Below are 26726 nucleotides of genomic sequence, written 5' to 3' on the forward strand. Positions count from 1 at the left end.
TCACACTGCCTACATCACTCATATTTTTAATATGGGAAAGTAATTTTTTTTTCCTTTGATGTGGAAGAAGCTAATGGAGCATAGCAGATGGTGCCCCTAAAAAAAAGAGAGATATTCGGAGTACTTTTTTGAAATCCCAGTTTGGAGAACTTTTTTTTTAACCTCACTTTAAAACTTTCAACTATTCTATTTATGTATAAGAACCTTAAATAATTTCTCTTTTATTTGAGAAAGAAACTTAAAATTTTTATGTAACTTTCTCTGACCTAAGTTTAAAATTTGGTGGGCGATATTAGGCACCTTTACCTTATTCATCAGAGGACTTAATGAGAACACTACCCTGCAATAGATTTAGCCAGCTATTAGGCAAATCCAATTAAACTACTATATTTTTATCTTTTTTTAAATAGTTATATTATTATGGATCTTTATATTTATAGACATCCACATATTAGAAAAGAATTATATATTTATAAATAATTTATATTTTATTAAATGGTGATAATATAATTTAGCACCATGTACATAACAATGAGACATTATTCACATATCATTTCACTGAAAATCACTTGAAAAAGAAAAATATTTCTATTACATTTTTATACAATAATTTAATTAAAAGATTAATATTTTTTATTTGCAAGTTTATAAAAAAAAGTTGTAATAATAACTGTAATAGAAATATTTTTTTAAAGAAATTTGAAAACATGTATGCAATTTTATTTGTTTAATTAATAAGATGTTATAAACAAATACTTTTATTAAACATTTTTTTTCATGTTTGAGTTAACTGTATGAAGGTTATATAGAATGTGTATAATACGCAAAATGTTGCATAATAATATCTATCATTCACATTAATATATTAAAAACTTAATAAAGTAAACTTTATTAAGTTCACTTTAGTTTAAGTTTAAAAAAAGGATTATAAAATTAAAAATCAAAAATATACTTTTTAATAATTTTTTTTAAATTTTATATATGTTAATAATAATTAAATCCGATTACTAAATGTGCATATAAAAGGTGTAGTATAATAAAAACAATAAGTATTTTATTTTTCACAATACAGTTTACAGTTGAGTACCTTTTTTGGACAAAAATTTAAATGCAATTTAGGTTTTTTCAACTTATAATACAATGAAAACTTTCGTATGAACTAGTTTTATCCATGTATGGAGAATGACTAACACCATACGTGATCACAACTTGGCTGTGTAACAGGCTTTGGAATTCAATTGCATCTATGGTTGTTCTGTTTATAATAATTAACAAACTAATTATTTTTAAAAAAAGGACATAAATTCTTTAACCCAATCATATAATAAACTTTTAATAACTACCAAATCAAAAAAATACAATTTAATTTTCTTCAGTTATCCTCTATTAGTAACTGAATAAATTCACTGTGCATTAATTTTGTTATTTTAACATATACAGTGCTTAAGTTTTTAATTAAATTGAAATTAATTTATTTACTGCTAAAAGATAAAAAAACTTTTTCTTTATTTTTTCTAAAAGTTTTATTTTTGTAAACAATGTAACAGAATAAAAAATATCCTTATGTAACACAAAAAAAGCAATTCTATTACATCACTTTAAAATATATCTAGAGACATGCACATACAATAAGAATTTATTGAAATAAAAATCTGGAACATATACACAATTATTAATTGATTTAGAAATGAATGCTATAAAGATAATGTAAGATATAAAAGAAAAGCAAATGACTGTCATTGCAATTGAATGGGTAACAACAGTATCTTTTTATATCTTCTTTTTTCAATACATGATTATATTCTAAAATACCTATACTATGTTACAATTAACTATTTATTATTATTTATATAAGTATATAATATCAAATTAGAAACAAATCAGAGTAGATAATTCATCAATTTTATAGTTATCAGTATGATGACCACAAATTAATTATTGTAATTAAAATATCATTAATACAGATGACGAGTAATTATATACATATTAAAAAATGAATCTAAACAAAGACTACCTAACATTTTGGCCATAAAATAAATTTAAATGAGCAAGAAGAAACTAAATAAATAAATAAAGTTATATGGCATTTAATAATATTTATTACTAATAATATTGTTGTAAATTTTAAATGTAAAAATAAATTAACTTGTAAATTTTTAAAGTTGTTTTAAAACAGTAGAAGTTTTCAAATAAAATCCAATTCCATATATTCAAGTTTAATTTTTTTTTAAATAAAGAAAATAAATCATTTTTAGAAGTTAACCACTTTGAACGAACATCACTGATAAATATACAAGTAAATAAATATAAATATATTACAGGACTTTGCAATCTACAACAAATAACTAACTGATTGATAATGCAGAAGATTAAAAAAATAGTATAATTATAAATATTTTTAAAATGAAAAAGTAAATTAACCTATTCTATTCAAAAATAGTCTTGAGTGGAACCCAGTTTCTGAATTTTAAGTGAAAACACAAGGAAGGATCCATCAGACTTATAATACACAATTCTCTTTAGATAATATATTTGGTAAGCTGTTTTTAATAAATTTATAATAATTATATTTTACCAATGATGACATGGTCGAAAAATAAAAAAATAAAAACATATAATATTTCATATTTCATAATGTTTCTTAATATAAAATATTTTGCAAGAAAGAATATATGTTATCTCTGATATAATTTCCCACAATTAATGTCAAATCCAACTGCATAGAAATTTTATTCTCTTGCACTAATGCTTTTATGGCAAAAATATTCAACAATTTATTTGGAGATGATCTAGATGATATTTCTTTGGTAATAATTGCATACTTTGTGTGAATTCATTTTGTTTTTGTAAAGTTTTTGGGTTGATTTTAATTAGTTCTTACAGGTAATTATAAATATACAAATAAATATGTAATCTAAAAAAGGTTGAAAAAAATAACATTTTAAAAGGTGTTATAATTTTCCTGATAATGGACTTCGATCAATTAAAAATTAAAGAATTACAAAAGAAACTTTACAAGATTTTTTTGTCTAACAGAAAAGTAATGACAACCATTTTTTTTTTCTTTTAACTCTGTGTTTTTAAGAAGGTGTATGAAAATTGTAAAGGTGTATGGTAATTTTAATTCTTCATTCTTTTTAGAAACTTCAATTTAGGTTGATGAGGCCAGTAGTTTCTATATTTAAGCAATATTTCATAAAAGTTCCGCTCCAGAAAATAGATGTTTATAAGATGAAAACTTAACGACATTTACAGGTAGGATGATGTTTACGCAGTTTAATCCAAGTAAAAGAACTAGGTTTGGAATTAAAATGAATTACAGGATGAAAGGTAAAATGAATTTAAATGATATAAATTCAAGGTGAACAGACTATAAAAAAACAATAAAGATTCTATTGATGGTGGCGATTGTACACCTTCTTTAGTGCAGCCATTATTGGAATGAAAAAAACTCTATTTTTAAATTATCAATAAAGTTCTTCAGCTTAATACCTTCAATAAAGAGGAATATATGCTGTCGTAATGTTAAGACAAAAAAAAATTAAGCCAACTGCAATTTAAAAAATTAATATAAGAGTGAATTATAATTTATTTATCAGTTAATAATTTATTAGCTAACATTGCTATGAAGTGAATTATAAAAGGGAATTAAGGTAACCATGTAACATGAACCCAGGTACCATGAACTACCAGGTAACATGAAAAAATTTACTTCAAACAAGAAAAGAAGAAAGGAAGAAACGAGAGATTGACAATGTAAAAGTGTTGTGATGTAGAGTGGTTCTAATATTAAAATGCACTGATGGTAAGGATTGATAAAGAACATCAAAGAATTATCAGCTTTCTATTGATATGTAGATATCTAAAGAACATAAGAAATTTTATTTTATTTCTCTAACACTTTATTTATGAACTATAAATTCTTACAGTCAGTAGAGTAACTATAGAAAATATAATGAGCAGTTATAATCAGTTTAAAATATGTGTGGTAGAATACAGATTCTTGAAATCATAATTGCCAAATTATAATAAGAAATGGAAACCATTTTACTAAAAGCAAAAATAAACATGTCACTTTTCAGAAAATGTAAGTAAAAGGGATAAATCAAGTTGATGCAAAGAATAATTTTTAAAAAATGACACCATTCTGTGTTGCACCTGTGGGGTTGGAATGCACATAAAAAAATTTTTTGAACATCATACTGTGACAAACTAATAAATTAAAAGTAGTATATAAAATATGTTGCTTTAAATGAATGTTTTTTAAATATTCACTTAGTCCTATATAATTTTTTAAATGTTTATTTCTTGTACATTAAAATGTTTAAAACATATTTTTATTCTTTTAAAACGTCTTTACTTTAGAAGTATACAAAATAAAGTACATTAAAAATGATTCTGATATATTCAAAAAATTATATTTTAAGAAAATAATTATTTCAAGATAAGTCAGCAATCGGTAGAAATAAATTTAATGCCCCAAAGTTTATTAAATAAACATTAAGAATCATTTCACAAGGCCTATTTAAATCTAGAAAAAAATATGTCTGGGTAGGTTAAGGAACAAAATAAATGAACATTTCAATAAAATTAAGAATCCGTGACTTTTTTTACCAATGTGTAAAATAAAAAAATAAAAAAAAATAGGTAAATTTACTTTCATTTAATTTGAATGTAACTGCTGGCCTCCGTGGCACGAGTGGTAGCGTTCCGGCCTTAAAAAAAAAAAAAAAACCATGAATATATCTAAGTTTCATCACAAGAAAAAAATAACTGAATCCACACAAAGTACAAGTAACTATTTAGTATTTTTTTACATTTCATAAACCAACCTACAATACTACTTAACTGGAAATCACATTATTTATTACAAATTTTAGTTTAATTAATACTGTAGCTAAAGACAATGTTAGATATCAAAAAAATTGTAGTTTAAATAATGAACTGAATTTTATCTTATTTACATATATTATTGAATTACTGATGTATTTTATATATTATTTTTCATCAATATTTTTTAAGCCATAAATGAATAATAATGTCTAAAAATCATGATAAACATTGTAATATACATAACAATAATTAAAGACACAATAAAATGCAGTTGGCAAGAGCTTTTAAATTCAATAAGCATATATATATAAAATTAGAATAACAGTAAAAATAATATTTACTAAGACGTATACTGTCGCTCAAGTCTAAAGTCATACTCAAACTGAAAAAAGAAAAAAAAAACAATACATGTATTAATTACATAATAAAATAAAATTATGAGATATTTAAAACAGTAATCTTCATTTTAAATCTTTTATTACTATTACTCCAGACGCTTTGGCAAAGTGGTGAAGGAAAATATAATTCCTTCTTTTTCAAATAAAACTACGTCATCCTTGGTACAAATATTCAATCCAGAATGATAGCACATTAAAATTAGTGCATCTTTGTTACTTCATGTTCAAGAGTGAATTCTGCCATTTGTTTTTTTTTACAGATGAAAATATGAAACCTGGAGAAATTCATGAAGCATTAATGTTAATTTATGGACTACATCTCATGGTCATCAAGAATGTACATCATGAAATATTCAATAATGGTTGATCATTAATATTTAATCAGCCACATGTTAGAAGATTGGTTTCATTAACAAGCAATAATGTTTTATTTATAGATGATTTCACTGGTGTCAATCAACATATGTGTATAAATAATACTGCTGAAAGGTTTCTGTTAGCAGTATTTAACATGTTATGCATGACAATGCAATGACAATTTAATCCTTTGTAAAGGATTAAATTGTCATGCAATTACTTTTACCAACAGGAAACCTTATATATTTAATTATTATACCAACAGGAAACCTTATACACCATACAACTCTCACCTCACCCTATCTGACTTGCACAATAATAATTCTGGAAATGGATTAATGTTTTTCCAAGTTTCATGCACAATGTTATAATATTTATAATATTATATATTGTTAACATAAATCATTCACTGTAAAAATGGCAAAATGATACAAATAATGATTTACATAAATCGTCACAGCATATGAGCTGCACAACTTACAAGGAAGCTCTTAACAAGATATTGTGTCATACTTTACATAATGGAACAGACCATAATTCAATAAAATTTATGGTAACCAAATAATTAAAAAGTTTGATTATTTTTTAGAATATACTTTATATATACAACTATATAATCATATAGATAAAAATGAACTAAATAACAGTTACTTAAAATTATAACTGTTGTAAACAAAAGACTATGTTATTTATTGTTTTATTAGTTTATTTTTTGAAGATTTATCAATGTAACAATTTTCTAAAATACTTCTATTTGTTTGGAATTAAACCAATTTCTATCACTTACATACAACTATTTAAACAATCAGTCTTACAGAATCTATCTTTAATCATATGATCACCTATACAAGAAAATATTTTATTAACATTCTTAAAATTAAAAATGCTTTGAAAACTTCTGACTAGAAAAATATCAGAAAAGATCTGGCAATTATATTTTTTTTTGGAGTTATTGTACGTGTATTATTTGACTAATTGATTAGAACCCTAGCTCCAGTAAAGAAATTTGTGGTGCCACCATAGCACAAGTAGAACCAGAGTGGTTGATTCACCTCTAACAGCAACTGACCAAGAATGAATAAAAAGTAAGATAATGAGAAGAGGAAGGATGATAACTAGCCAACAGAGCAATTTCTTCTGACCACGGTAGTTGTCTTGCTCAGAACCACACATATACTGTAGAATGACATCCAAAGTGGAATATTAACAATCTTTGTGGTTTATACAGAACTGCATATCTATTATTAATAAAAGTATTGTATTTTTTTATCACTTATTTGGGTTTCTGTATGCAACGAATGTTCTTTATAATTGCCGTTTTTTTTTAACTGTGATAATTTTTTATTAAAGCTAAATTCATTATTCTTTATTACTGAAGCAAATCGATCAAGTTTTTTTTATTAAAATATCAAATACATCAAATACAACTAACTATAATTAATTAAAATAAAGTTATTAAATAACTTACTTCTTTATCTATCTGATATTTAGTTTTAGCCTTTATAACTGGAAGTTGTGATGGCTGTAACAAAGAATTCATTCATAAAATAAATTATTTATCATCGCATCATATGTCTAAAATATAAACAGTATAAAGTTAATAACATAAATATTAAGGAATTACAGGTGTGTGTGTGTGTGTGTGTGTGTGTGTGTGTGTGTGTGTGTGTGTGTGTGTGTGTGTGTGTGTGTGTGTGAGTGTGTGTGTCTGTATATATATATATATATATATATGTGTGTGTGTATGTGTGTGTGTATGTGTATGTATGTATGTATGTATGTATGTATGTATGTATGTATGTATGTATGTATAGACAAAATATTATAACAATTGTGACTACCACACTTACAAGACACATTACGTGCAGCTTGATTTTAATAACTGATGATCAATTGTTATATTTATACAAATATTTTTTAATTATCTAACTTGTTTAATATGTGAAATATTATTATATGTATAATTAGTTACGATACATCCCTGAAGAAGGAAATAATTTTCCGAACGCGTTAGGTAAATGTAAATTTAAACAAACATTTGTTGATAAGCAGATTTATAATGTATATTTATAATTATTTTATATAATATATAATTATAGCAATGGGCCATATTAAATAAAATTAATCTAAATAATTTTTTTTCAAAACAAATGATTTTAATTACACATAAAAATAACTAATAAATAAAACTCACAGTGTTATTTGTATTTGAAGACAGAGAATATTTAGGGTTCAGAACAAATGGAATACCTTCGAGACCTGTAAAATAAATTACAATAATTATCTTCCTATGTTTTAAAACATCATGTTACAACACACAAACAAAAACTGATAACATATAGCATGTTTCTTCTCGAGTATAAAAACAATTATCTTTTTAGATAACTTATTTGAAATTTATAAAAGTTGTTTTAATTAATCTGACAGAATCCCTCCACAAAATTATTTTTCTTACGTTTAAACTCAATTTTTTTTTTTTGAAATATCAAATACTAATTATGAATTTAAAATAATTTCAAGCATTTACAGTTAACAGGGAAATAGAAAATGCATCCAATGTTTTTACTAAGAACAACTTTAATCTAGAGAGATAATTAAAGTTGATGATAAATCAATCTTTGCTAAAAAGAATGGTCTCTTATTCTTAAAAATACAATAATATCTACCTTTACCACACTAAAAAACAGAACCATCTTTGTATAACTCAATACAATTTTGCTTTGATTTAATTATGCTTTCATTGCCATTTTTATTAAATTACTGAACTCTTTGAAAAATCGTCCTACCAATTTTATTAAAACATTTTCTTTAATGGAAATATTATACTGCTGATGAATTTTTTAAATAAAAATATAATAATAGAAAATTAAATTAAAATAGAAAACATGACTTATCTGCTTACATAAATACACGCTCAAAATAAGTTTCAAAAGTGGCCTCTGATTTGTGAATTATTTTGTAGTAATTTTATATTTATTTAACTTAACATTCTTTCATGTTTCTATTCAAATAATTAATGTTTCACATTTATCTTTTACTTTATAATTTATCTTTACTTCTAGATGTTTTTATGTTTCTATATGTTTTATTCTGTTTCAATCAGAATAGCTTTATTTATTTAAAACGGTCAGTCATTATTGCAATCTTACGTAAAATACTGCAAAGTAATATTCTTATATTTTAGTGAACTTATATTACATACATGGGGGAAAATAAAAATGGAAATTTATAGTGTATGAAAAAAGCCATGCCTAACCGGGATTCAAACCTGGGACCTCTAGATGAAAGACCACAAGGCTACCACTCCACCACGGAGATTGGTATTTAAACATATTTATTTATTTTTCTAAGCCTTCAAATTATTATTTTTATTGGTGTGTGTGTGTGTGTGCATGTGTATTCCTGCGCATGTAGGCCATGTTAAATAATGTGGCAATAGAATGAAAAATCATTATAGTTACTACAGAGAAAAAATATAAAGTTTTATTAATTATCAACTGAGGAACAAAAGCAAAAAAAAATACCAATCATTGCACATTATGAAATCTTATAAAAAAAAATTAACTAACAACTAAAGGAAAAAATAAAGTTATTTTGTTAAGATGAAGAAGAAAACTTTTTAAAAATAAGATTTTAACTTGACTTAGAATCGAACAAGGAAAAAAATAAACACAAAGAAAAATTAAACAAAACAAAGTGAATCTAAAAAGAAAATCAACACAATGGACAGTTACTTTTTTCAGTTTACTGTAGTGTACTTGGTCATAACATAAGTCCTATTATAAGTTTCACTTCAAAATTCATCGAAATAGTCTAATAAAATAACCTACAATGTTAAAAGTATGAATTCTGAAACAGTAAGTAAAAAAACATTAATTCATCTTCCAGATGAATTAACTTCTGGATGATTTAGACTTTCACTGAACCATAACAATTATGGCCCTACTTAGTTTGGATTATTAGGAATGAAATAAGTGAAAAATGGTAGAAAACAATTTGACTAAGAAGAGGGCACCTCCTGGTATATTTCTAAAATACTATATATAGCCTAAATTTGACACCAAATCAACCTGCAAATAACACTAAAAAGAGAAAAAACCATTCTCAGGAATACTGCTTGAACAGATGCAGTTTCATTTGTAAACTTAAAAATATAAAAAAGTATAACTGCTTTAAGGTTCAATCATAGTACAGGGACATCATCCATCAACACCATGATATTATCAATTTTCTGTTTTTCATTTTAAATATCCCTATGAAACGACTCTTCACTCTTATACATGCAACACGTCCTAAAAATATACAGAACCTTTCTAAATCAACAATAAATCTAACTTACAAGTCCTGAAATTCTTTATTTTTTTAATTTCAAGATAAATTTTCTGTAGATTAAATAGCTAAGAAAACAAAGATGTAATTTTTAAATGATTTATATTAAAACATGGGTGTTAAGTTTAATAGCTTTTTATAGAAAGTATAATATTCATAATCTTTATTAATCACAAATTATATGGCAACAGCCAGCTTATAAGTCGTATTGTATTGTATTGTATTGTTTTAAATTTCCAATTTTTGGATAAAGCCAAATGATACTCTCAATGGCTCAAATTGATTTAGTTACAAATAACTAATGCTAATAAAAATTCTCTCTTCAAGTTCCTCAAAATATATAAGACATCCAGCCATAAAAATATTTCTACATGAATACCAGTCTTGACTGATAATTTTTTTTTTAACAAGTTTTTGATATGAAAAAATTTATTTAAAACCAACATAACAAGTTCTGATTATTTTCTTTGTAAACCAAGCCACAGATAAGTTCCAACTAAAGTTTTTATTTAAAAGCATAAGCATAAGTAGTGGGAGTCTAATTGTAGCTGGTTGCTACAGGTGCATCTTCTCCACACCATTAACTTTATTATGTTGTTAATGTTTTACAAAATTAACCAACACCATACACAATCCCAAAATCCTGTTATCTCATTATTGTGTTCTAAAAACCTATTCAATACAGATGCTGGCAAATGTACCAGTTTATGTTTCCAAGCCTATAAATTAAACCTAAAATTGTACTAAGCATATTTAAGAAAATGTATTAAACTGAAGATCTACACATACAAATGATACACATCAAAGGTGAATTCAGATCAAGATATCCAGTACAGCAGTAAGAAGACTTGTACTGCATTCAACATGTTAAAGTTAAGGCAGAAAATAATTAACCGGATAAAGTAAGTAAATACATATTTAAATTCAATTTGACTCTAAATTTCTTAAAATTACACATTAAAATATCGTATATCAAAATGAATAGCATGGATGTTAAGTTGTAGAAAACCAAATAGGATATAAAAAAACAAATAAATTACCTTGATGAGTGGCAAGAGTGGCATAAGTTGAGGTATTCAGCGGTGTTGGAGCAGGTGGCTTAGGTGCTTTTCGAGTAGGAATGACACGAATTAGATTCTCATAATCATGAGTTGGTGAACTAATTTTAGGATATGAGACACCATTTTGTTGAGCAGTTGGTGGTACAACTTCACCGTTCCCTTTAGGATTTAAACTGAAATATAAATTAAACAATATCTTTCTCAATTAGTAGTCCACAAAATAAAAATATATAATATTCAAATGAACTGCATATGAATATAAAAATAGGCACACATTTTTTATGTAATGTGTGTAATTTGGTAAAATATTCCGGAGGTAAAATAGTCCCCCCGTTCGGATCTCCGGGTGGGGACTACTAAGGAAGGGGTCACCAGAAAAGTAAAAAATAACATTCTACGAGTCGGAGCGTGGAATGTTAGAAGCTTAAAAAAGGTTGGTAGAGTAGAAAATTTAAAAAGGGAAATGGATAGGGTAAACGTGGATATAGTAGGAATTAGTGAGGTTCGGTGGGAAGAGGAAGGCGACTTTTGGACAGGTGATTTTAGAGTAATTAACTCAGCGTCAAATAATGGGCAGGCAGGAGTAGGTTTCGTGATGAACAAGAAGATAGGGAGGAGAGTGGAGTACTTCAAGACGCATAGCGATAGAGTCATTGTAATAAGGATAAAATCAAAACCTAAACCGACAACGATTGTTAACGTCTATATGCCTACAAGCGCCCATGATGATGATGAGGTAGAATGTGTATACGAAGAGATTGATGAAGCAATTAAACACGTAAAAGGAGATGAAAATTTAATAATAGTTGGAGATTGGAATGCAAGCATTGGAAAAGGCAAGGAAGGAAATATAGTGGGTGAATACGGGCTGGGCAAAAGGAATGAAAGAGGGGACCGACTTATAGCAAAGATTTAGAAATTAACTCGTTGACTGCAAAACTTACCCTGGAGCAGACATTGATAGTGACCATAATTTGGTGATAATGAAATGTAGATTGGGGTTTAAAAACCTGAAGAAAAGGTGTCAGATGAATCGGTGGAATTTAGAGAAGCTTGAGGAAGAGGAGGTAAAGAAGATTTTTGAGGAGGACATCGCAAGAGGTCTGAGTAAAAAAGATAAGGTAGAAAATGTAAAAGAAGAATAGGAGAATGTTAAAATGGAAATTCTTAAATCAGCAGAAGCAAACTTAGACGGAATAAAGGGAGCTGGTAGAAAACCATGGGTTTCAGACGATATATTGCAGCTGATGGATGAACATAGAAAATATAAGAATGCTAGTGATGAAGAAAGTAAAAGGAACTAAAAAATCGGCAACTAAAAAATAGTATAAACAGGAAATGCAAACTGGTGAAAGAAGAGTGGATTAAAGAAAAATGTTCAGAAGTGGAAAGAGAAATGAACATTGGTAAAATAGACGGAGCATACAGGAAAGTTAAGGAAAATTTTGGGGTACATAAATTAAAATCTAATAATGTGTTAAACAAAGATGGTACACCAATATATAATACGAAAGGTAAAGTCGATAGATGGGTGGAATATATTGAAGAGTTATACGGAGGAAATGAATTAGAAAATGGTGTTATAGAGGAAGAAGAGAAAGTTGAAGAGGATGAAATGGGAGAAACAATACTGAGATCTGAATTTAAGAGAGCATTAAAAGATTTAAATGGAAGAAAGGCTCCTGGAATAGACGGAATACCTGTAGAATTACTGCGCAGTGCAGGTGAGGAAGCGATTGATAGATTATACAAACTGGTATGTAATATTTATGAAAAAGGGGAATTTCCGTCAGACTTTAAAAAAAGTGTTATAGTAATGATACCAAAGAAAGCAGGGGCAGATAAATGTGAAGAATACAGAACAATTAGTTTAACTAGTCATGCATCAAAAATCTTAACTAGAATTCTATACAGAAGAATTGAGAGGAGAGTGGAGGAAGTGTTAGGAGAAGACCAATTTGGTTTCAGGAAAAGTATAGGGACAAGGGAAGCAATTTTAGGCCTCAGATTAATAGTAGAAGGAAGATTACAGAAAAACAAACCAACATACTTGGCGTTTATAGAACTAGAAAAGGCATTCGATAACGTAGACTGGAATAAAATGTTCAGCATTTTAAAAAAATTAGGGTTCAAATACAGAGATAGAAGAACAATTGCTAACATGTACAGGAACCAAACAGCAACAGTAACAATTGAAGAACATAAGAAAGAAGCCGTAATAAGAAAGGGAGTCCGACAAGGATGTTCCCTATCTCCGTTACTTTTTAATCTTTACATAGAACTAGCAGTTAATGATGTTAAAGAACAATTTAGATTCGGAGTAACAGTACAAGGTGAAAAGATAAAGATGCTACGATTTGCTGATGATATAGTAATTCTAGCAGAGAGTAAAAAGGATTTAGAAGAAACAATGAACGGCATAGATGAAATGTAGTAGAAATAACAAAGATGGACCACTGAATGTGAAAATAGAAGGAGAAAAGATTATGGAGGTAGAAGAATTTTGTTATTTGGGAGGTAGAATTACTAAAGATGGACGAAGCAGGAGCGATATAAAATGCTGAATAGCACAAGCTAAACGAGCCTTCAGTAAGAAATATAATTTGTTTACATCAAAAATTAATTTAAATGTCAGGAAAAGATTTTTGAAAGTATGTTTGGAGTGTCGCTTTATATGGAAGTGAAACTTGGACAATCGGAGTATCTGAGAAGAAAAGATTAGAAGCTTTTGAAATGCAGTGCTATAGGAGAATGTTAAAAATCAGATGGGTGGATAAAGTGACAAATGAAGAGATATTGCGGCAAATAGATGAAGAAAGAAGCATTTGGAAAAATATAGTTAAAAGAAGAGACAGACTTATAGGCCACATACTAAGGCATCCTGGAATAGTCGCTTTAATATTGGAAGGACAGGTAGAAGGGAAAAATTGTGTAGGCGGCCACGTTTGGAATATGTAAAACAAATTGTTAGGGATGTAGGATGTAGAGGGTATACTGAAATGAAACGACTAGCACTAGATAGGGAATCTTGGAGAGCTGCATCAAACCAGTCAAATGACTGAAATCAAAAAAAAAATATTATTATTATTATTACTAATAATTATCATCACACAATAATTATGTTATTACACACTTTCAATACAAATACAAAAACTCAATACTCTCAATAGAGAAATTATGGCTAATTATTTCCACAAAAGTGTTCAATCAAATTTAAGTGCCTGGAGATTAGGTAAGGTAACTTGTACGTAAAATTACCACCAAGTTTTGAGGTTGATTATAAATCAATCTCAGCAGACTTGGATGAATTTTAATTTTCCTACTTCCTTTTGTTTTCATCTTAAAATTATGAATAAAAAAATTTAAATATCTGCATAAAACATAAGAACCAGAAACATGTAAGGTTCAGGAAGGTATGATGCAGAAATAAAATAAAATATTTAAATAGTTAGACCATCTTGAATTATATAACTAATTTAGTGAAAGCAGAAATTGTCAATTTAACAGACTTCGACTTCTTTTTTCCTTTTATTCCTTAAAAAATATCTCTTAAATTTCTCTCTTGACACATCATCAATTATAATCTAAATGCAACATTCATTTCAAATATGTATGACTCAAAAACAAGAATTGTTTTGAAAAATAGTGTGATTTAATTTATTGGTTATGCTAATAAAAAAAAAAAAAATAATACTAGGATAGGTTTACAGTTTTCTTTTATATTTGAAATTAAATAAAAAGTTTATTAATTTGATTACAGATTTTTTAAGTGATTTTATTTGATAATAATCTTTTTCTTAAAAAAAAATAACTGCACTAATTATCAAATTAATTACATATTTATACAATTATGCAGCAGAAATATAAATATACTTTCATAAAAAATTCTGATATGTAATCGATTAAAAAAAACTAGTTGATTCATTTTACAATAAAGTATTAATAATTACACACTGAACATTAGCAATAAAGTCAATAACTAAATGATTTTCAAATATATAATTTTTATTTGTATAAATCTGTACTAACAAATTTTTTTTAAAATGGTTTATATATATATGAACAACTAACTATACAAAAAAATTTAAAAAAATGCTTAATACAAGAAAAATAAAAATAAAAAAGACATTCTATAAAAATACATAAAGCACTTGACTTTTATAGAAAATTAGTTCCTCCGAACATGTATAAAATTCAAAACTCTACTCTACGACAAAATGATAATACTTGAGAAAGAAGCATATATATATATATATATATATATATATATAATATGAAATTTAAACACCAAAACACAGTAATTCAATAAGGTAAGCTTACCATATTAATAACTTATCTAATTACTGTGTTTTGGTGATTTTTTATTTCATATAATATTAAATTTTATTAGCACAGTGAGAAATATGTTAATAAATTACTTGAATCTTTTATATATATAGGCCAAATAAAACCGAACCCAGGAAAAGCAAAAAGTAACATTAAATTACTTAATTTATTGATTCTCAATTACAGTGCTTTTAAAAAAAGGAATATTTACAATATTGCAATGTAATTTTAAAGTTTCTGTTCAAAATGCTCACCACCAACCATTATGAAAAGTTCAATACTGCAAATCAAGTTCAGAAAAACTTTCTGCAGTTTTTCAACTGGAATACAAGCAATCTCAATGTTGTCTTTGAACACTTGCGATGTCCATGGGTTGGTGGTTCTTGTAGACTATCCCTTTCAGATGGATCCAGAGGTAAAATCGCACAGCAATAAGTCTGGAAACTGAGGTGGCCACAAGTTCCTACTGATTGTTCTATCCTTCGTGAAATTTCAGAGGATTTGAGTAAGAGACCGATCACAAATGAGGCAAGTCTTGTTGGAAGTATCCATAAGAAAGTTCTTTTAGAGTCAAGTTATGGTAAATTCTATGTACAGTCATAAATAGACATCGGTATCAACAGTTTCTTCAAACAATATTGGTCTGATGATCTGGCCACCAGAAATTCACACCAAACAACTGTTTTTCAATGGTGGAGTGGTTTTTGATTGGTTTCATTTGGGTTTTGTGTAGCCCAGTGCCACGTATTCTGAGAATTAACAAAACCTGATAAATGGAACTGCACTTCATCTGTTGAAATGAACAAAAAAATCAAGGAATCCTTCACTAACATTCTGTAAGAGCCACTGGCAGGAATTTACTAGTTTACCCTCGTCATGTTGTTTTAATTCATCCACAACTCATACAATAGGTTTTCATTTGTAAACCATGAAGTATTTGCCAACATGATGTAGGAGAAACTCCTGTTTCCTGGGCTCATCGTCATGCTGACTTGTGAGGAGTCTTTCCACTGTGATTCACTATATCAGAGACAACTTTCAGAGTTCAAACAGTTGGTTGTTTCACACTCTTCACATTGGTAATAGAGCCAGTTGTTCTCCACTTTTACATTAAATCTTGAATTACTGATTTTGTAGGAACATTACTTCTAGGATATGCCCCTCGAAACTTTTCATGAACGAAATTTCCTGTGTTGTGCGAACTTATTCCTCCACAATGAAACCATGCTGCTCAATTGAATAGACCATGACGCACAAACACTAGAACAGACTCATTGAACAGGAGGGGAAGACTTAAGCCTTATGAATGACTCAATGACCTTCAACTAATGCACATGCATGACAAACATACCACCTTATGACACAGCATGTGCCAGGAGATACTACAGCTGAGACCACATTTCTATGTGGCTCACCATATATATATATATATACATAAAACAATATACATTGTACACACGTGTTTTTATATATACAGTACACTTTGTGATATATTTACAGTAGTCTTTGTGATACACGCGCACGCGTGCGATTTCATAACCTATTCTACTTGTTAAAATAATGGAAAAAATTCATACAAACATATGACCTACTAAGCTTCATTTGCAAGTTATGACTAGTAAAAGATTTCACTTGGATTTCACCTACCCTGGTGAAATTAGGTCATACTGAAATTTTTACGATGTTAACTAAGGGGCAGAATTAATGATTTTTTATGGGTTTTAACCTGAAAAAACAATAAGGGAATCTTAGTCACCAGGAATGTGGACCTTCAGAACTGATCCATTTCTCTAGGAAATTATGATTTAAGGGAGGGAAAACAACACAAGAGAAGGCATGCCATCATGTTGAAAGTACACTTTGCGCATCAGCGCTAGAGGAATATCTTCAAGCAGCAGCAGCAATTCTTCTTGAAGAAAGTGCAAGTAGACCTCAGAATTTAAGCAGCAAGTAATATGAACGGTTCAAACAGCTGATTGTGAAGAAGGCCGCATCATACATTGACATGAACCTGTTTCCGCAGATTGTGAAAAGTCATGCTAACTGTTTTGAGATCTGGAATTTTTCCAGATCCCAGGATGTTTTTTCAGCAACAAGAATTCAGCTTGTTTATTGAAATTTTATCACTAAATTCATGGCACTACATTTCTTGTCCAGTAGGACAAAATGATTTTTTACTGTAACTTCTGACAGATAATAGTCATAATTCTTTTTAATTGAGTGATTTTTCCTAATCTATTTTCTTATTACTTTTTTCTGTGATACTTAATTAAATTTCATAAAATTTATAATAAAATAATATTAAAAATGGTTTAATCACAATCTTAATATAAATAATAATTACAGAGCAATTGATGAAATTGTCATAAAATTTGAATTCTAAACTAGAAATAATAGGGGATCTCTTGTGTATAAACAAATATACATTGAAATCTGTTATTCAGTTTCTTTTATATTTATGCATAATATTTTACAATGATTTATTTGATTAAAGTTAAATTTCTGACTTGTAAAGTTACAGATTAAAATCTAAAAATTGACATAACTAACTGCATAAGCAGCATAAAAGTAAATAAATTGCACATCTCCAACTTGAAATAGCACAAAAATTAGCTGAAAATTTAATAATATGCTTTATCAGCTCAATATGCACTGTAATACTTCATTTTTATAAAATTTTAAGAATTTACAAAAAAGATTATTTGACAATGAGCATGTCAATATATTTTTTTAATCAAAAAAAATCTTCAAAATAAATTTCTGAAATAATGGAACAAATTTTCAAAACAATTTTTCAGACCAATCTAGTAGATCCTTTATAAACAAGTAATTTGAAAAAAAACTTGCCCTTTTTCCACAATTCAATTATTAATATAACTATCAAAAGGCAGAAGTTTTCAATTTAACCTTTATGCTTTTTTATGTATGTTTAAATCTTACTGACAACCAAATGCACAGATTTCAATGATTCCTTTTTTATTTTGTAAAAGTTCCCTGCCACTTCACACTAAGTTTATTACAGAAAATATGCGAGATTTATCAAACAAAAAATTACACGGTCACTTAAAATGATTTAATCATATTTTTATAATTGTTTGTCGCTATCAGTATTCAATAATTGTCTGTTACATAATGATTCACGTTTCATATTCAAAGTATTTCCATGAAAAATTTCAAAATAACAAGTAGGAAAACCTCAATAAAAATATATATTCCTGATTCCGAACTGCCTTAAACTCATAATTAGTAATAGTAAATGTTGTTAATCTGCTCTTTTTCTCATTTTTATCAAGATTCAGGTTTCTTATCTTTTACTTGTCCTGTAGTGATTTTCTTTCTGTGCGAATGGATTTTATTTTGTAAGATTACCTATGTTTAAATAAAACTAAACAATTATAAATAAACATTTTAAAAAATAAAGCATATATCAAAAATTTATTAAAGATATAAAATAATACTATTCAATTCACCTTTAAATTCTACCTTTTTGAAGTTAATTAACAGGGAATTACAATTACAAAGGAAAACGTTTAAATAAAGAATTTAATAAAGAAAGATAATCTGGAGCTAAATTAAAAAAAAACCAAATGAAAAAATAGCATTTAAAATTTAATATAAAAAATAAACAATTTACAAATAAGAAAGTTAAAAAATTCTGAATAAACTTTATATAAAAATTGCAACTGATTGATTACCTATATCCAAGCTGAGGTGTTGAATTATTTGATGGACTAGCAACAACAGTTGGACTACCAGTCTTAAAACAAAGAGCCATACCATTTATATCACTGAAAAATCAAAAATATAAAAATATTTAATGTTAATGATATTTTAAGTTTTAAAAAATGTTTAAATTTATTTAAGGCAAACAAGAACTTTTAAGTTCTTGATTAATAAGTTTTGAGATTCAACTAGAATATCATTTACTTCTGTTTTAAAAGGATTCTGTTTCAAAATGTTATAATATGTGGATTATCTGAAAAGTTTTGAGCCTCAACATGAAGATGTTTAGCACTCATCAACAAATGTTAGGAAATGTATTCGCACATGTGTTGAAAGGTACTCACTAAAATTTCAGTCATTTTGGATGCTCAGTTGTTTGATAATTGTTTAAGTAAGTCATTTTTGAGTATTTTTGTGAAAATGAAAAAATCAAATATCATGCCATGATTAAATACTTGCATTTGAAGGGCAATACTTCTACACAAATTAAAACGGAGTTGGATGCTGTTTACAGGGACTCTGTCCCATCATTTGCCATGGTGAAAAGATGGACAGTTGAATTTAAATACGGTTGAAACAGTTGGATGGCTTGGTTGATGATGAGCATTTGGTACGGCCTTAAACTGCAACCACCACCAATATCATCAAAAAAGTTCACCAAATGGTACTGGACGAATGACGAATTAAGGTTAGAGAAATAGTAGAAACTATGGGCATATGGAAAGAATATAACTGTCGTATATTAACTTAATAATGGGATGTGTGGAAGCTATCCGCGTGTTGGGTGCCACCTTTGCTCACTTTGGACGAAAAACGCATTCGAATGAATATTTCCAAGGCCCTGTTGGAGCAGTTTAAGCAAAACAAGTCATATTTTTTGTGTCAATTCATAACTGTAGATAAGAATTCAAATCCCACTCAGGCATGACATTTCACACATAAATCATTCATCTCATCCTCTGAAGCAATACCTAACGGTGGACCTCCAGGTCCACCGTTAAAAAGAAAATAAAGAAAAAAATAACTGTAGATGAAACATGGATCCACCACGACACTCCTGAGATGAAACAATAATCTAAACAGTGGGATGCAAAGGGTTAACCTGCTCTGAAAAAGAGGAAGACAGTTCCATCAGCCGGGAAGGTGATGGCGACTGTTTTTTGGATAGCAATAGAATCTTGTTTATAGATTGTCTACAAAAAGGTAAAACAATAACGGGACAGTATTACACATCACTACTTGACAAGTTGAAGGCAGAAGTGCAAAAAAACAACCACATTTGAAGAAGAAGAAGAAGAAAGTGCTTTCCATCAGGACAATGCACCTGCTCACACTTTGGCAGTTGCCATGGTTAAAATCCACGAATTGCACTTTGAATTGATTGACCACTCACTGTATTCACCGGATCAGGCCCTAAGAAACTTTATCTTGTTTCCTAACCTTAAAGTTTCGCTTGGAGGAAAGAAATTTTCATCAGATGTGGTTATCGCATACGTAAACATCTATTTTGCGGAGAAAGATGCCAGCTACTATTTGGAAGGGTCAAAGTTTATAATTTTTCCAACGATGCTGGAAAAATTATATCGACTTGAAAGGTGACTTTGCTGAAAAATAAAACTATATTTTAGAGAAAAAATATGTATTTTATGTTAGGCACAAAACGTTTCAGACAACCCTCATAAAAAATAAATGAATTAACTTTATTATATTTTCTAATAAGTAAGTTTATTTTCTAATAAGCTTATTTATTCATAATTAATTGAAGTAAACAAATGATCTACTTTAACAATGATAATTTACTACTAACAATGGTGAAATTTTTATCCAACCATTATTTTCAACAATAATTTTTTTTTAATAAATAAATAAACCTTCTTTAAAAGAAACATGTAAACTGTGATAGTGTGATTTCATTATTTTAATAAGTAATCTGAGAAATTGGCCAAGAAATAAAATGATCTTAAGCCTACTTTCAAAAATAATTGAATTTTTAATTTTTCATCTACTATTTTTAATAAACTTTTTAGCCAAATGAAATTAAATAATAAACAATTAACCATAAAGTAAATAAACTTCCTCAGATGCGTCTTCTCACTGCTTCTATTTACCATAGCACTGATTTATTTATCATTTTCCCTGCCTCCAACCTGATCAAATCCCTATCATATGAGTCAATTATAGAAGGGAATTTTCTTTTTTAGTAGTAGAGAGAACACTACTGTGCTCAAAAATTTAATTCCATACACTTTTATTCAAAACTATGCCTGTTACAATAATCTAATTGGAAAAATTTAATTCCATACACTTTTATTCAAAACTATGCATGTTACAATAATCTAATTGGATACAATTACAAAGAAAAATCATGAATTTTTTAATCTGAGTTATTTTACATATAATTTCATACCATTTTTACTTCCATAAATCTCAATGGTCACAAATGTTCATACGAGAGAAATCAAGTTTTAAAAGTAACATAAGCATGATCAAAAACAACAAACAAACAATCAACACCAGGCATGCATACTAACAAAAGTAATAATTAAAGTAGTTTTCCTCTGCATCAAAATTAGAGGCAGGAGATTAGAGATTATGTTGAGTCCTACAACTTACACTATTTACCACAAAGATGTGAAAAATACATTCAGTTTGGGATCAACATCTTATTCTTTATACTAGTGTTTTGTATTAAAATTGCCAGTTAATATTTACAGCTTCTATAATGTTTAAAGTTAATGTTTTTATACGTATAAATAGTAGATATTAATTTAATCTATGATCTTAGAAATAACAATGATATTACGCACATATAAGCCAATCAGGAAAGACATAAAATAAATAATACATTCTGCTTCCTTTTACAGTTTACATTTCCTATCTTAACAGAACATGTTTATTTTCCTTGATTAAACAGAGTCAAACTAAATCTGTGTAGCACCAGTCATTTCTATTATACTGATTATTATTAATAAAATAAATAATAAACCAACCACCACCTACAATAAACAGAACTCAGATTTATTCACTTTTATCTTACCTTTTTTCTCAATAATAAACAAAGAAAACGTTTACTTAAAATAAGTCAATTGTAATAAATAAAAAAAATTGAATGTAATCCAAGAATTAAAATATGCATTTCAATTAGCTAGTTTAAGCTACATTGCTGTATTTGGTAGTCCATTAGTTATTCTTATTTTTACACAATTGACAATTAAACTTCCAGGCTGAGGCTGTTAAAAAATACATAAATTAATCATAATATCTCTACTCGATTTAACACCCACGAGCTTCAATACAACGTTTACAATCCTCATACAATTAACCAAGTTTCCAAGAAAACACTTTCTTCAGTCTGCTAGTCAATCTTTAGATTCAATAAGACAACCTTCAATCTTATTCCTTTCATCACCATTTTTATATTAGAAAACATAAATAAGTCTGCCAGTCCTAAACATAGTGAATAGGACAAATAGGAGAGCACAGGTATTCCTACTTTTGTCAAAAACAAGCTAACAATTAACAGAATGCAATTATTGAAATTTTATTACAAAAAAGGAAAGTGCAACTAAGGCTGCTAAAAAAAAAAAAAAAATTAGTGATGTTTATGGGCATAATGCACAATTAGTATGTATGGACAAAATTAGTCCAAGTGTTTCAATATAGAAATTTTGACATCAATGATGCACCCAGCTCACTGTGGTTAGCCAATGATTGAAAAATCATTAATATCATGGAAAAAACTGAGCAAGACCAGAACATCACAACATTATTAGTTGTGATATAACAAACTAAACATTGACCAAAAAAACAGTTTTAAACCATTTGAAGGATGATTAAAAAAAAACTAGATATTTGGATGCCACATGATTTTTAACAATGAAAAATTTAATGGATCGAATTTCCACCAGCGAATTATTACTACTTCAGTACAAAACTGAACAATTTTTTAAACTAATCATTGCAGGTGATGAAAAATGGATCATATACACAACAATAATGTACAGAAAAAATTATTATTATTATTATTATTATTAGATTGAAGTAAGTTGAAGGTGGACTGAAAAGAATCTTTCATTACACTTTTATTACACCAAGTAATCAATAAAAAGTGACCAGAATTGATAAACAGGAAAGATGTCCCATTTTACATCATGACAATGCTACACCTCACACATTTTTGGCGGTCATCATTGACCCTTCAAAGGGTGAGAGAGCTTGGCTCGGAAGTTTTTAAGCATTCACCATTTAGTCCTGACTTTGTACTGTCAGTTTACTTGCCATTTGTTTCGGTCTCTACAGAAATCTCTTAATGGTATAAAGTTGGGTTCAAAAGAGGTATATGAAAATCACTTATCATAGATTTTCATGCAGAAAACACAAGAGTTCTTAAGTGACAGATAATTATTTTACCTCAAAAATGCCAAAAGGAAAGTCATGAAAATGAAACATATTTGATTTGATAAATTTCATTTGAAATATAAAGAAACCTTTTTTACTTTTGCATTAATATACAAAGAAAATAACATAACAGAATTACATTATAATAACACATTATACAAATTAATTACAATTAAAAAAAAAGGAAACCGATTTCAACCAATATATTCAAAACTTATACAGGAAATAAAAATTAAGTAGACTTACCCAGCCAATAAAAAACCATCAGGAGCTTTACGTGCTCTACTTAATATTATTATATCTGTTATAGCAGAAAGTGCAAGATTTTTTCTAGTCATTCTGTAACAAATCTGCCTTTTTCGCCAAGATTTTTGTTCTGTAGATAAAAAAACATAATTTCATTTCAATATACTAGCATTTCACAACACCAATTTTTCTCATTAGAAAAAATACACTACTTCATAAAAAAATGTTACTATTGAACAATATTATTATTTTTTTTCATAAAAATAATTTGAGAAGAAAAACTTATGGTGATAAATAAACTCTTTAAGATGACTATTAATATAATATTGCATCAATTAAACAATTTTGATATTCATGATTATGTAAATAAAGCAGTGTTATATATGTAGAAAGATGTGGTTAAATGCATGAAAATTACACTAGTCAACCCAAAATTTGAATGTAACATTATATAGCATTTCTGACTATAATCTGCATGCTAATTTCAAATATGGTACTGAAATTTTAAAACCATGTAAGGGTTTTATAAAATGGCACATTTGTATTTAATTGGACAGATTTTGAGGATAAACTCATTTTGATTAGCTACTGGTTATAATTCACAATAGATACTGTTTTTAAATGATGTACATACACACTTTAAAAAATTTTAATAAAAAATATGCTTATAAAAAGCAGGTCTAAAAAGTAGAAGATTTTAAATTTAATGGAAGAAATGGGTAGTAAGTGAACATATAAATTTGCTTGAATACATGCATATTTTTTGTTGCTACTGTTGAGCATTTATATTATATTTAGTTCAGCTTTACTTGGCTTATTGCGTGTTAAAGCATCTCAGTTTTATTGATGTTCTGTTATGTTTAAATCATTTTTTTTAATAAAATGATTTCTCACATTCTTATATTTGCTAATAATATAACTTCTCTAAAAGTGTGGAAGGGGGTGCGTGCGCGGGGGTGTGCGTGCGCGGGGGTGTGCGTGCGCTGGGGTGTGCGCGCGCGCGTGTGTGCATGTGTATATAACTGTTTGGTTGATATATCAAACAAACAAACTTTGTTCTCTGTGATAAATTTACACTTAAAGCTCAAAAAAAGGCTATTTCTAATTTGATTAAAATATCACATAAATATTATTCTGATTGTGCACTCAGGAATCAAGATGAAAAATGGATGCCTCATGTTATTTACACACCATGTTGAGTAATCTTGAATGAATGGTTGAAAGAAAAAACAACAAGCAATATTATTTGTCTTGGTGTGAACTTAAGGAATATAACAGTGACTACTTTTGTCTAACAAATACATTCAGACATTCATTCAAAAACATAATCAATAAAGTATGCAAATACAGCCTTGACTTGAGACTGCATGGAAAGGTGTTACTTAAACGTGTACCACCACCTAATGTGACAGTGTAAAAAGTCCATGAAATATTTGATAGCAAAAAAGATGATACAAAAAATTGAAGAATTCATCTGATGAAAAAACTCTCATTTAACTTAAGAATTACTTTGTGATATGAAGTTATTACAGCAGCAAGCTGAAGTTCTGTAGTCAAGACTACAACAGTGGCATCTTTTAGCAGGAAAATAAAACTTACTGCATTAAGAATCAGAAACAAAACTCTTTCAACTTATTTTAATATGAAGAACTTTAATTCATTTTACAAATGTGTCTACAGATATTGAAGTCCTAACAAAGAAACTTAGAATTAGCATATTCCTGGAGAAAATAGTGTCGTTTTACTGATTTGTCAAACATTAGCTTAAAAGCAATTTTACTACATTATGTCAAAAAATAGCAATCGATATCATAAAACTCATGAAATTAACATGAAAGAAACATTTGAGTTATGAATTTAATATTAAAAGCAATGAAATATAAAGACCACATGTGGCAAATGGTGTGAAAGTTATTGAAATTACTAAAGTGGATTTAGAAATTATTGTTGTTTTCTTAGTATATGGATTAAATTAAGGTTATTACTAAATAGACAACTGACCATTTAACCAGAATTTTTTGGCTGCTACAAAAATGGCATATTAACCATTAACTGAGCCTGCTAAAATCTTCTGCCACATCTCACATGAAATTTGGGCTTATAAAAAATTTTGTAAAAGGATTAGACAAAGATAGATTGATATTATTTAATCACTTAAAAAACAAATTTTCCCTAACTGAGTGATACCAGGCTTAAGGGAAGAAATTTCTATTGGTGACAAATCAAGAAACTACTTCAAAATTCAACTTTTAAATATAAACTTAGTGAATGATAACTCCCATGATGTTCTTCAAAGGCATCACTGGAGGTTTTCTAAGCAAAAGAAAAGATGAAAACTTTTTTTAAAATAAAATGTTATAAAATTTAAAAAATTTGGGGTGAAGAATGCCATTAAAAATTAATTTTGTATATCTCACTTAAGACTTTTTCGGGAAGATTTTGACTCTGTCAGTGATCAGCAAAGGGAGTGCTTTCATCAGAATACTATGATCATGAAGCAATGCAACCAAGAAAATTAGATCTGGAATGATATCTTCTACTGGTGGACAATCGGATGGACTATTACTGGTTTATGTAAGAGATATTGATCTTATGGTTACAAGTGAAAAAAACTGGTAGATATATTTTTATGTAAAGATATAACTACCCATGAATCAAATTAATTTATTAAATGTATTTTAATTGGCCTGTGTTTGAATAAATACAAATTAAATTCATTTAAACAATTTTAAAATATTGCTTTTATGCAACTACAAATGAAATTGTTTTAAAATTTTATTTTTAAAGTATGGTAATAAAAAGAATATACTAATTCAAAACAATATAATTCCCTTGTCAACAGCAGTTTAAAAGAGCCTAAGCTCAAAATGCAAGTTACACATCATCAGCATCTATAATAAAGAATAAAATCACAGAAAATCACCATGATACAATGTATAATCAACAAATTTAACAAATAAAAAACAAATTAACTGTATTATGTTCTTCACTAGTACTTAAATAATTTAAGGAAGAGAACAAAAACAGACATTAAGAATTATTACAATTAATAGAA

At 27.8% G+C, this 26726-nt stretch overlaps 1 protein-coding gene across 1 annotated transcript in view; it reads right to left on the reverse strand.

Annotated features, from left to right (window-relative positions):
• Positions 1–951: 951 nt before the first annotated feature.
• LOC142327973 (multivesicular body subunit 12B-like) overlaps positions 952–26726 on the reverse strand; it is a 77917-nt gene continuing 52142 nt past the window's right edge. Inside the window, exons 3-8 of the mRNA XM_075371396.1 lie at positions 23672–23801; positions 19000–19092; positions 10958–11151; positions 7783–7847; positions 7057–7110; positions 952–5215 (exon numbers count right to left, since the gene is read on the reverse strand). Of these exons, the coding sequence (XP_075227511.1) occupies positions 5174–5215; positions 7057–7110; positions 7783–7847; positions 10958–11151; positions 19000–19092; positions 23672–23801 (578 nt within the window). The 3' untranslated portion in view covers positions 952–5173. The remainder of the gene's footprint in view (positions 5216–7056; positions 7111–7782; positions 7848–10957; positions 11152–18999; positions 19093–23671; positions 23802–26726) is intronic.

The sequence above is a fragment of the Lycorma delicatula genome, chromosome 7 (assembly GCF_047948215.1).
Source record: "Lycorma delicatula isolate Av1 chromosome 7, ASM4794821v1, whole genome shotgun sequence".
NCBI lineage: Eukaryota > Metazoa > Arthropoda > Insecta > Hemiptera > Fulgoridae > Lycorma > Lycorma delicatula.